The 13,490-nt window shown below is 28.8% G+C and overlaps 1 protein-coding gene and 1 long non-coding RNA gene across 3 annotated transcripts; one reads left to right on the top strand and one right to left on the bottom strand.

The window, feature by feature from the left end:
• Positions 1 to 433: 433 nt before the first annotated feature.
• On the bottom strand, positions 434 to 6,892 carry LOC120082620. Its single transcript, XM_039037872.1, has 4 exons — positions 6,350 to 6,892; positions 2,237 to 2,689; positions 1,138 to 1,423; positions 434 to 737 (listed from the first exon to the last, which is right to left on the bottom strand). The coding sequence occupies exons 1-4, from the start codon at positions 6,770 to 6,772 to the stop codon at positions 601 to 603; spliced, it is 1,299 nt and encodes a 432-aa protein (XP_038893800.1). The 5' UTR covers positions 6,773 to 6,892; the 3' UTR covers positions 434 to 600.
• Positions 6,893 to 9,490: 2,598 nt separating this feature from the next.
• LOC120083590 lies at positions 9,491 to 12,724 on the top strand. 2 transcript variants are annotated; one of them, XR_005483465.1, is made up of 4 exons: positions 9,491 to 9,631; positions 9,729 to 9,788; positions 9,960 to 10,035; positions 12,272 to 12,724. It is a non-coding gene; the product is annotated as an uncharacterized LOC120083590 (long non-coding RNA). The 2 variants fall into 2 exon arrangements; XR_005483464.1 differs by lacking the exon at positions 12,272 to 12,724 and having other exon boundaries at positions 9,960 to 12,252.
• Positions 12,725 to 13,490: the final 766 nt, after the last annotated feature.

Here is a 13,490-nt window from a genome sequence, read left to right as displayed (position 1 = left end):
AAATCACAATTTTTCTTTTTATTATAGACTGAACAACTATCTGAAATTTATGGGATTTGATATCATATTAGATATAACATGAGGTTCCATCTAAAAACAATTGGCAATGAGAGGAGTGTCTCATCTATCTTATGAAAAGTGTGAAATCCCTTGATTTTTCCAATATGAGATCCTCAGTAATAAAGGAATTCAAACCACGGATTTCTTGATCGCTATTACATTTATATGCCAATTGAACCATACTCATTTCAGTTGCATTGGAATTATCTTATAAACATGTCCTCTACTCATTTTTTAACTTTCTTTTTTCCCAATGGAAACTTGATAGAAAAATTTTAATACAGTTAATCTTTTATTGTTTTAATTATTTAACTGAAAGAAAACATATTCATGAAGAGAACAACTCAACTCATTTCCAAATATAAGTCATCTCTCATGAACTGAACTCTATATATTAGACTTATATTACATTATTCTAAAGATAAATTGTTTGTTTCTAATACATTTATATTGCTCAATATGAATACAGAACACTACAATTTAAGAAATATCACAATTTTCCTCTACAAAATCCATCTAAAAAGAAAAAAGGCAAGAGCTTCAAGAAACACCAACAGTCTTGTTGAGCAGCCACAAGAAAAGTGCAAGTTCAATAGCAAAAATGGATTTCAGCCATGTTCTGTCCACCTCGAATCCATACACTGTAATTCCTGCTTTGTTATTCCTCAAATATGTCACTGCACAAAACAAAACAAACAAATATGGTTGGATTACCTTAAATCTGTTGTCTAACGCTTTGAATGACCCAGAGGCAATATGCCCAAAACCTAAGTTATATTCGTATTTATCCTATTTACATTATCTACGATTTTGGTCCTAAGTTCAGAAAAGTGTACTATATTAACTAACTTTTTAACTCTACAAATGCCTCTGACTTTATAATATAATATTTTCTTCCTCTACTCTTGGATGTAGCTAAACACTATGAACCACTTAGATTTTTATGTCGATTTATGTTTTTCTTTATTTATATATATATATATATTTGATTGTCGATTTCTTTATAAATATCCTCCTTTTGTGACTTGAAAAAAAAATGATTGATGGATTTTAAACATGTTTTTAATTATTACTTACCAAGTGCCTGCCTCTTCTGGAATGAGATTGTGTGGGCAAAAACTGGCATCAGTTTGGCATCATCCAAGTCGTCCTCGTCGCTTTCCTCATCAGAGTTGGATTCAACAATGTTCGAAATCAGAGATGCTGTTGGGGGCGTCTCACTGTCCAGGTCGTCGAAGGTGTTTATGACGGCGGAAACGTGCCATTTTGCAGCAAGGCATGTAATGGACTGTGCTTTGTGGGTGATCTTTGCAGCACTGCGGAGGCATATGAACAAGCCTGTCACCAGGCTTATGGAGCATAGCTGCATTGTTCTCAAAACTCATAGCTTTTACTAATTTATATATATTCAAATAAATTTCCATCAGGTAAAAACATTCAGTACATTAGAATTAAGAGCATGATAATACCATGCTTGGAATTACTTCTGATTCAAACATAAGTGAAAAATCAAATGTTTCTCTAATGGTAAGAAAATGAGAAGAAAACAAGCATAAATTTTAAAAACAAAACCGTTACCAAATAGACTTTCAAGTTTGCGTATATTAAAGTTTAAGAAGTATCTAATATGACTCAACTTTTAGTTTAATACTAATTGCTCTCTGAAACTTTAAAAAAGTTTATAATAAATTCATAAACTTTCGATTTCATGTCCTACTAGGTCTCTAAATTTTCAATTTCACATCTAATAGTTGCTTGACCCATTCAACATTTTTTTATAATTTATGGCCCTCTACTAAATACAAAATTTAAAATTTAGGGTTGTATTACATAAAATTATATTTATATCTAATAGATTAGTTAATTTTTAAATCTTTCAAATATTTTAGGGACAACTTACTATACACAAAATTAAAACATCGGGAACCTATCAAACATTCTAAAATCCAAGGATCTAACAGACAAGAAAATAAAAATTAAAAATTTACTTAGACATGACTTTTCAAATTTCAAGAACTTTTAAGGCATAAAGTTGAAAGTTACTAAACTTGTAATTTAACCGATAATGAAATATTTAGCTCTATAACAATTTGCATAAATCAATCAAATTGCTCGAGACAAGAAAGACATATAGTAATTTAACTAGTACGAGAAGGTTAAGAAAGTAGATTATTACCGCAAGTTGTCCAGCCTTGGAGAGGTTAACATGAGCTTTTGATCTTGTAGTCATCAATAAAGAGATAAACTGACTAGCAGTGACCAAAATCAAAGACAGCAATATGAAGGCTCTGAAGCGATGGCTAATGATGGTGAAGGTTCTTCTAAGGACCAAATGCTGCATCAAGATGGTGCCGACCTCGGCTTCCCGATGAAAGATAGAAGCGAAATCTTCGAGTCTGATCATTTGGAGGTGGCAGATGAGGCGGAAGAGAATGCAAACAAAGAAGAAGATGGAAGTTCTGTAAAGCCATGAACAGAGCTCCAATGTGCAAGAAATAATGTAGCTGATGTATATGTTATTAGTGTAATATGGGATTTCCTTAGCTGCTGAAATGTACCACCAGATTTTGTAACCTGCTTCTGCCATGAAGCATGGCAATAGGAAGAAGGACATCAGCACCATTGATCTCTGCAATTATACATTCATCAACATATTAATTAACACTTGCTAAATGTTGGGTTGTTTTTCATTCATTAAATCTCTTCAAGAATTTGTGTTTGAATCACTTTTTAGTTCCGAGTTTTGAAGAATAGGTATATTTGATTAATGAGTTTTCAAAATATATCTTTTTAGTCGTGAATTTTTTAAGAATAGATATACTTGGTCCCTGGGTTTTCAAATTGTGTCTTTTTAGTTTTAGAGGTTTTAGAATGCACCGTTTTATTTAGCCTTTTAAGGATAAGTTTGAAAGGTCTTAAAGTATTTTTTTTTTATTATTATTTTACATAATTATATGACATTTTAAATTAAAAAAATAATTTTAGAGTAGAGAAATCTTTTCTAAAATAAAATTATTTTTCTAATTTAAAATGTAATATAATTATTTAAAATAAGTAAAGAAATTATTTATGAGACCTTTTAAATCTATCTTGAAAACTCGAATTAGAAAAATATATATTGAAAATTTAGAGACGCACCTTTTATTAAAAAAAAAAATGAAAAGTATATTTTAAAAACTTAAAAACCAAACATACATATTTTTCAAAATTCATAAACTAAAAAGGTAATTTTTCCAATTATATATACTCTATATTTGATTAAACCTTACCGACCACAATCTCTATAGTTAATCAAATAATCTATAGTTTGAGAGTTTCTTCAAATTTTGCTTTTAAATTAATCTAAGTTTTTAATGCTCTTTAATTTAATAGGATTTAAAAAGAAAAAAAAATATATCATAGAAAATCATTCAAGAAACTATACTAAATGTACACTAAATTAATAATTTTTCCAAAATTGTTTATTTAAAAAAATATTTGTTTAAAATGTAATTCTATAGACACTATAGGCTCATTTGGATTAATTTTTTAAATACATAAACACTTTTTTACATTTATAAATATTTATTTAAACACTTAGAAAGTTAATCCCACGATCTTGCACCATTCCATATTTTTCCCATTAATATGACTTTTCATATTCCTTGAACAGAATGGTCGGTGAAACTTAACTGCTCTAGTGCTATATTATTTCACATCACAAAACTAACCTACAACATTCACAAATAATTTTATTAAAGAAAATTGGCCACTTGAAATAAATTTGAATAGAAAAATTAGAAATGAGAGGAGGTATGGTATTTGACATATAACATTATGAAGGAATCATTAACTTCATAATTTTAAAAGATATAGAGGAAAAATATGAAGGGGTTTTTTTTTTTAAATAAATTTATCTATATACATAGTTATTTATTTATTTTTTATTATTATTATTATGTTTAAAAAAGGAAATCAACTTTTACTTCTATATTTGTCAACTTATAACAATTATTTTTAACCCCGTTCATTTTTTTCTTATTCGTCCACTACTTTAACACAAAGCAGTGTAAAATTACTTCATGTACTTATTAATTTCAATGAAATCAAACTTTGCATAAATAATAATAATAATAATAATAATAACTAATCAATATAAAAACTAACCATGGAATAATGTTGCCAATTTTTAAAATTTTCATATAAAAATTTAGCTTTTAAGTTTCATCAATTTTGTATCATACGTATGTCCTATAATTCATTAAACACATATATAAAACCTTTTCTTTAACAATATTTGAAACGCTGATTTATTATTTGAAAGATAAAATTGCAAACATATATAGTATATTATTTTTAAAATAACTTTCTATTAATTTTTAATTTATTTATAAAAAAACAAAGGAAACAAAATTGCAGGCTTGCACGTGCTACTACATATTAGGAGTGCAACACAAAATTAAAAAGTGAATTGGTTTGATTTGATTTCTTTTAGTATAAATATAGGACATCTTGATTTATATTTGAAAAACACAAAAATTGGTTCTAATCAATTTTTTATTAAGAAAACCAATTAAAATCGAACCAAATCAAGGGTATATCTTAAAAATAAACTCTAACTTCATGTACCTTTTAGTATTTCAATTATCATGATGCACGTATATTTATTGTAAAAAAAATAATTATTATGGAGCATGTATGTTTGTTATAAGGTAATTGATTTAAATAGCAAAACTGTTGAAAATATTTTCAAATATAATAAAATGTCATTAAATACTGATATATGTCATCAATGATAGTTAATTATATTTTGCTATATTTATAAATAAGTTTGTTCATTTTTCAATATTTGAAAATAGTTCGTTGTTCATATAAAAAAAAGGTCAAGAAAATAATAAGAATGTTCAACTTCAATTTATTAAAAAAAATGACCCAAAATAAAAGTAGAAATAAAAAAATAAAATGTCAAAAATCGAGAGTCAATCCATATAAATTGAACAAAATAAAAATCAATCCATTGGTTTTGTTTTTTTTATTGAATATTGATTTGGATCTCTTCTTTATAAAATTGATTGGTTGAATTTCTTGATTGGCGATAAAATCGTCAAAATCGAATTCACTTTCACTCTACTATATTTATAAAACGTGCAGCTAATTTCTTTAGGGAAAAAGAAAAAAACAACTTTCTTTTAGAATGAGAAGTGATAATAAAATTGAAAACAGTCAGAGTCTGAAATAGTCCAAACCTGTCTATTTTTATAAATACATTAACCCAAATTAAAAGTAACAATAATAGCAATAACAATGATAAATTTGGCATTTAGTGCACTTAATTTAATCAAGCTTCTTTCAACGAAGCTACAATTGTACATCTAATCATTTTTAATTTTGTGCATACATATAATATATTATTTTATGACACAAATAAAATTTTAAATTTTGTAATTCGTATCTATTTAGTCAAATTTTAAAAATTTTATTAAATTTTTAATTTTTCGATTTTATGCCATTTATCATTTTTTTTTCTTTTGAAAAATTATATAAGCTTAGGATAAAATGTATATTCAAGCTTTTATATGATAAATTGTTTCATTTCTAAAATTCTTAAATATGGACATTTTATTAATTAGATGTGTTAAAACTTATTAAAATTCGACACAAAATAAAAAATAAATAAAAAGTTATTTGATCTCTTACAAGAAAAAAGTTTAAAATATTATCTTGATCGTATATGTTAAAGTTTATTAAATTTTAATCCATGTTATTTCAATAAATTTTAAATGGAGCCATAACTCTAGTCTATTGTTGATTTTTTCAAAAACTTTTTATTATCTATTAAAATTTTAATATCAATTTTAAAAAATATATTAACATATTATATTTTTTATATTAAAATTATCATTATTATTTAGTCAATTTTAAATATATATGATTAAAACTTAAGATTTATTAGAAGTAGCGGAAATTGAACATTTAAAATTATAAAAACTAAAATCGAAATATACATCAACTTAAAACTGAAAGTGATAGATTGAACAAATGTATATTACATCAACATCAATTATTAATTTTCCATTTTTCAAATAAAATTAAAAAAATAAACATATTAATTTGACATCAATTTGGCAACAATTTGCAGTTCAGGCACAAAATATTGACTCATAAAAACAATAAGATAATTTTTTAAAAAAAATATATTATTATTATAAAAAAGAAAAAAAAAACAGAAAAAGAAAAAGTGGAGTTCCTCCATCTACAGGGGAAATTGAAATTATGTAAAGAAGAGAAAAGAAAAGGAAAAAAAAAATACCTGTAATTGCCTGAAATACTCAGCCCGAACCCTAGGACTTGCTTCAGAGAGCTTATCGAGAAAGAGAAATCGATTCAATCCGAAGAAACGAAGCCAGAGAGAGAGACAGAGAAAAGAGAGCGTAGCAACGGCGGAGAGAGAGAGCTGAACGACGACATGGAAAGGCCTTTGGTGATCTTCATCGCAATCAGAGCAAGAAAGAGCAAAGTGCGATGCGACAGGGACGGCGATTGCAAACACGAAGAAGACGATGCAGGAAAGCGAAGCGCGATACGGATTCGAGTGATCCGTTATGCAAATCCATTTCAGGATTGATTTGAACCTTCTCAATTCCGCTGCTTCTGATTCGGGTTCTGATTCGGGTTCTGATTCTAGTTTCTGTGAATCAATTTGAGGTTGAGATTTCTTCTCCTCTGTTTCCATGGCTTCTTCGAGGAACAGAGGAGCGGGAATTTTGGTGCTTCGACAAGAAAAAATTAGAGACACAGAAAGAGAGAGGAGAGAGAGCGATATTTATGTATTTTTCTTATTACTATATTTATGGGTTTCTTTTTTGAGTAGTTTTATGGATTATTATTACTATATTTGTGATTTTTAATTTATTTATGTAATTAGAATTTCTATTTTAGTTATTTTTTTTTAAAAAAAAAAAAAATAGGTGATATTATTATACAACAACAAGGGATTAAGGCATCAAAGCAACAAAGCACGAGCAAAGACTGGGCAACAAAACCAAAACAGAGCCAACAAGATAAAACCAGAACAAAACCAACACAAAAATGCAAAACATCCGGGAGAAAGGTAGAGAAAAGAACCCAAAACCCCACAAACTAGGGGCTACAGCAAAACAGAGAACATCATGAAGTTCAAAAGAAAAAACATGTACACACTAGATAAGACCAAGAAGGTCAACCCGCTAAGAAATAGCACAAGCACGAATCGTATAGACCATAAGGTGAACCAGCGTAGACACCGACCTCGGTCAACCTCCATGCAGCTGCCGATTACGCTCCTGCCAGATATAATATAGAGAAGCACACCAGAAAACACGAAACAACTTACTACGCACCTCCTTACCCGACCCCACTCGGCACAACCAAGACAACTCAACATCCCAATCCGCCACCCGATGAGACGAACCCAACTGACGCAATACACCTGACCACACCACTCTCCCAACCCACACTCAAAAAATAGATGATCCTGCAACTCCACACCTCCCCCATACAGAAGACACCCCCCTTCTAACTCTGTCTCTTATACACATCTAGATGTGTATAAGAGACAGTTACTACGCACCTCCTTACCCGACCCCACTCGGCACAACCAACTCAACTCTACATCCCAACCAGCCACCCGATGCGTCAAACCCAACTGATGCAACACACTAGATTATACCTCTCTCCCAAATCCACACTCAAAAAATAAATAATCCGTGGCTCCACACCTCCTCACACAGAAGACACCCATTTTTTTATCCTAAACTTTTGTGTAATTAACAATTTAGTCTATAAATTTTGATTTGTAACAATACTTTCAATTTTGAAAAATTTTATTTACTAAAGAGAGATTTTCAAAAATAGAAAAATAAGAGAAACTATTTACACAAAATAGTAAAATTTAATCTTATTTAATAGAGGCTAATGAAGTCTATCAATATTTATCAATAATAGAAACTAGTACAAGTCTATCATCGATACTATGTGATAGACGCTGATAGAAGTATATTAGTGTCTATTAGCATTTCTTTTTGTTATTTCTATAAATAATTTGACATTTTTTCTATTTGTGAAAATTCCTTTGAACTTTAATACCTTGAAATTTATAACAATTTAGTCCTCAATGTAAAAGGAAAAAAAATCATCAGATGTCAATTTTTACTATTTTATGATTTAGAGTTTGTATTTTATTAAAATATTGGATCTTTAATTAATTTATAGATCTTAGCATTAAATTCTATAAGAATTAAATCGTTACAACTTTTAAAGTACGAGAATTAAATTGTTGCAAATAATATTTATAGATTAAATGGTTAGAAAATAATATACATATATAGCCTAAATCATTAGAAACGAAGGTTTTGAGATTAAAGTGTTGTTTTTATGAAAAATCTAGGGATTAAAAAACAATTATATAATTTACCCTTTCAAGTGTGTCATCTTTTTGGGTTTAGGTTTAAGATAATCTTTGGAGTATAGATTATTTGGGAGAGGGGACAATTAGACAAGGGAAACAAAGAAGGGGGGCCCAGTGGGAGCAATGTCCACAGTAGAGTTGCCACGTATTATTTTATTTTATTTTATTTATTGCTTTTCATTCTCTGCTTGAAGGTGCACCGTAATCTCCACGTGGCGATTGGTCGGCTATACTATTTTTAATCTAATTGTGGACGTGACCTTCACTTCTATCATGACTATTTTTATTTTTTCTAGTTAAATTATAAAACATGTGCTCGAAATTTGCCCTTTACTTTAAATATACTCATACTTTTTTAAGAAAAATTATTCTTATATTTTTCTAAAAGTAACAATATTATCTTTGAATAATGCATGTTTCAATATCTTTGAACTATAAAAATTCTTTAAAATTTTAGATGAAAATTGAGATATGAAATGGTGTTACGGTGAACTACAAAAATTTCAATCACTACATCGATTTAAGACATTTCATACAGTTCTATATCTCAACTTTTATTCAAATTATAAAGAGTTTCTATCCAATAGTAAATTTGAGAGATTTATGAAAGTTCAAGAGTAATGTTTTAGTTTTTGAAAATATGTGGGTATTTTTTTTTTTTTAAAAAAAAACAAATAGAAATGGTCAAGAGTATTTATTATATTTTAGCTTTGTTGTTTTAGAGAAGTTAAGAAGTATGCTTGATTAGCGATTTCATTCAATAGATCAACAAGCTAAGGGTAATCCAACATACAATATCAATAAGGGCTTCGTATAGATTTATCATAATAAGTTTAACAAATTATACAAGTTTTAGTTTTTCAAAAAGGTCAAAAGCCAAGCCCATTTGAAAATGTAAAATTACCTTTCTACCCTCACGTTTCAACTTCCACCACCCTACATTTTAGGGTTTCACCTTTTCACCTTATTTTCTTCACTTTTCAACTTTACCTTTCAGTTTCCTCACTCACTGTTCAACTTCCTATACTCAAAAAATTGTCGATCACTATTCACCATTCATCGTCTGTTCATCTTTCGGTCAACATTTTTCTCCCTTACACAGCCTTTCATCTTCCGATCGCCCATTCATCTTCATCGACCATCAGTGTATCATTTCGTCTTCTTCCCTTATGTTTTTTTATTATCCACTGTCTATTCATCTTTCTGTCTACATTTTATTCCTCTTACTCAACATTTCTTTCAGTTGTACGTTCATCTTCTTCGCGCTACCGCTGTGTTTATACATATCAATCAAAATTGCTAGGTAGTTCATACTTTTTAACATTTATTGATTTTTTTTTTAATTTCCTAATTTTTCTATTATTTTATTATTCTTGATTGCTGTTTTTTTTTTCCTTTATCTTATAATTTATTGACACTAATCTTTTATTTTTTTTGGTTGAATATAAACAAAATATGGGAAATATTAAAAAAGTCAAGACAACAAAGAGGAAGATAAACTTCAAAATAGGTGAAAGTTCAAAAACTAGAAAGAAAACAAAGGTAACGAGGTAAGTACTGTACTGATACACTTAATCCACTTTATACGTTTTATATGTTTGATACACTTGATGTGATGCTGATACACTTGCTATGGTTCACTGATACACTTGATGTGATGCTGATACACTTGCTATGGTTCACTGATACACTTGCTATGGTTCACTGATACACTTGCTATTTTGAATAACGAGTCAAGTATTGTAATGATAAACTTAATCACTTGATATGTTTATATGTTTGATATACTTGATGTGATGCTGGTACACTTGTCATAGTTCACCGATACACTCGATGGATTTAATACATTTTTTTTAACATTTTTTGGTGTTGAGTGCTCATAACTATATCTTAAATTATCAACCATACATTAGCTAATAAATTATAAAGATGCTTGTTTATGAGAAGAACGGACAATTATGAAGCAATTATGATCACTAATGTACTTCTAAATCATCTATAATTCAGTACTTTTATAACATGATGCTCTAACAAACCAATGACAACCATCTTGAGTATATTCCAACTCAATAGATCTTGAATTGGATCTCAAAGTCCTAAACTCAAAATTAGACTTGACAACTATAGAAAGAAATGACTTCAACAAAATTTCTTTACTACAAAACAAATCCTCTACCTTAAAAGTCAACTCATCTTTAATATTGGTAATATGAATATCTCTAAAAATTGATAATTCATCTCCCAAATCAACCTCAACTATGGAATAAAAAGAAGAACCACCAATTGAAACATCCAAAACCGTTATAGCATGAGTGACTAAAGGATATTTGGTACATTGATCCTTAATCAATGTCAAAAATCAAGAAACATTTTTATCTTCAACAATCTTAAGGACATGTTGAACATCATTACTATCTATATCCAACAAAACTGAAAGTTCAATAGATGACTCAATTTAAAGTTCTTTATGTATCAAGGTAACAAAAGAATCAAATATCATCCCACCATCAATCAAAAGATAATTAGTTTTATAATCCACAAAACACATTCTATCATCCCATTGACCACTATGAAAAACAATTACTGGAAGATTAATCATAAGTACAACAAATTGCAAAAAATATAAAAATTAAAATCGGTTATAACTAAAAATTTGAAAATAAATATATCAGTTCACTAATACATGTAATATAAATATAGCATGCCCCTAAAATACTATATAAAAATGAAACAAAACCAATGTAAAAAATAGAACAAAATCAATGTTAAAAACATCTGAAATCAAAATCAACTCTAAAATTCACATGGAGAAAAAAAAAAGAACAACCAAACACTCAGTTGAGTTCCTCAGATCACCACCCATTATATGAAAAGAAATATATATATCTCAACTTTCAATTAAATGCAAACGATTTAAGACAAAATCAGAAATCCAACTTCATATAAACACGAACGATTCCTACACAAGAAGAAGAAGAATAAGAACAAGAATAAGAAGAACAAGAACAAGAAATTGTGGATGGCTAATCTCAATACTTTAACTTCAAAACCAGAGAAAATAAAACAAAACAATCGAATCCTAAATAGTTGAAAACAAGAAAAATTGAACTCTAAAAATCGCAAGAACGAAATCAAAATCAGTAACCATTTAGGATGAAATCAAAATTAGAAATCGAACTACATGCATAAACACAAAAAACTTAGATTCAAATGTGTTTCAGAGAGAGAAAAGAAAGAAACTAAGAAAGAAAGAGAAAGAACACGTTCGTGAAGAAAAAAGAACTTGGGTAGTTTAAGAATAATAAAAAATTCAAAATAGAAAATATCTCAAACGTATTTGATATTTGCCATATTTGAAAAGTTTATAAAGTGGGAGCCATAATTGCTAAACCTTGTTTTTGTATTGCTACCCAATACAATTTTTCTATCAATAAGTCCAAAGATCGATCTAGTATATAGGAAATCAACAAGCCAAGGGACCATCTAGCATACAAGATCAAGAAGCTCAATAGTCGATCTAGTGTACAAGATCAATAGGGAAACTAGATAATGTAGCAAAATTTGAGGATTCATTTGGATATATAGCAAAAATCAAGAACAATAAGAATTTTAGCAAACCAACTGTACAACATGTGTTCCATCTTCCTTTATTCCAAGATTGCCCTTAATGGGTTTCAAAAGTACCCCCAACATAAGTTAACGGATTTGAATGACAATGTTCCATATATTTTTCTCTTTAGTTAGATTTGAATTTCAAATTTTAATGTATCTACGTGCATTTGATAGATAAACAAAGGGAAGTGTGTGGAGATGGAGATAGAGTTTGAGAATTTTGGAAAGGGTTTTAATCTGGAATATTTTATAGGAATTGTGGCATCATTCCTATTGAATTGCTAAACCTTGGAAATTCTCAACCGTCATGGAAGATGGTTTTTGAAACTTCTCTACCTTAACAAACTTTGCACAAGGAGAAACCATTTTTCTTATTCTTTTGAGTCTCTTTTATCACTATTTCCTTCTACTTCTCAATCATGTCAGAAGCAGAATTGTAATCTATTGCTTAAAAGGATTATGGAATAACAGAGAGGTTTGGATGATTTTTCCTCCCAAATGACATTAGATGCAAAAGTAGTCATTTTAAAGAAAAAAAAAATGAGGAAGAATTACGCAGAACCAAAGAACATCGCCAGGTAAAAGAGTTTCTTATTCAAGTTATCCGATGAACTTCTTTTTCGTATGTTGAATTAACCAAGTTGAGCATCATCCATATCGTGACTCATTAAATACCTCGTTTTTTCTTATTACTTCTTTCTCTCTCAAGTTAGACATTTGTTAGTATGTTTTTTCCCCTTCTTTTCTTTAAGCTTACAATGTAATTCCTTACTTGATTTGGTAGATTCTTAAAGAGAATAAATTAATCAGGGATAAATTTATTTCTTTATCAAGTTTGCCAAGAATAAGCTCTCCAACCCTCAATCAAATATACACACTACAAGAAATTCGATTTTTTTCGATAAACGAAACCATCGGAAAAAGTAAAAAGATCATTGGGAAAATCTTTCCCGACAAAATTTTGACCATCAACATTATTATTGGAAAAGCCTTCCTCAACTCAAAAAAGTCTTGTCCACGAGAAAAATAGATTTTGTGACGGAACAAGGATGAAAGATTTCTGTTGACTCTAAAAGGAACCGTTGATAAAAAGATATTTCTCCTGATAGTAAAAATTTTTTCACTGTCGGGATAATTTAACTTCTATCGACAATTCTTTTTAGCATCAGAAGATAGTTACTTATCCTGACACTCAATCGTCGAGAAAGATTATTTTAGCATCAGAAAAGTTCTTTTTAATGTTGAAAGAAGTTATCTTTGTCGACGGTGGCCTATTTTAGCATCGGAAAAAAGCTCGACGCTTGTACCGTCATGATTATATATTTAGATATCAAGAATACCTTTTTTTTCTTTATTTACAACTATTAAATCTATTTTTTTTTTACAAATATCA

Source organism: Benincasa hispida, chromosome 8 (genome assembly GCF_009727055.1).
Source record: "Benincasa hispida cultivar B227 chromosome 8, ASM972705v1, whole genome shotgun sequence".
Taxonomy (NCBI): Eukaryota; Viridiplantae; Streptophyta; class Magnoliopsida; order Cucurbitales; family Cucurbitaceae; genus Benincasa; species Benincasa hispida.
The sequence above is the reverse complement of the archived record's forward strand: the minus strand, read 5'-3'. Positions and strand labels throughout refer to the sequence as shown.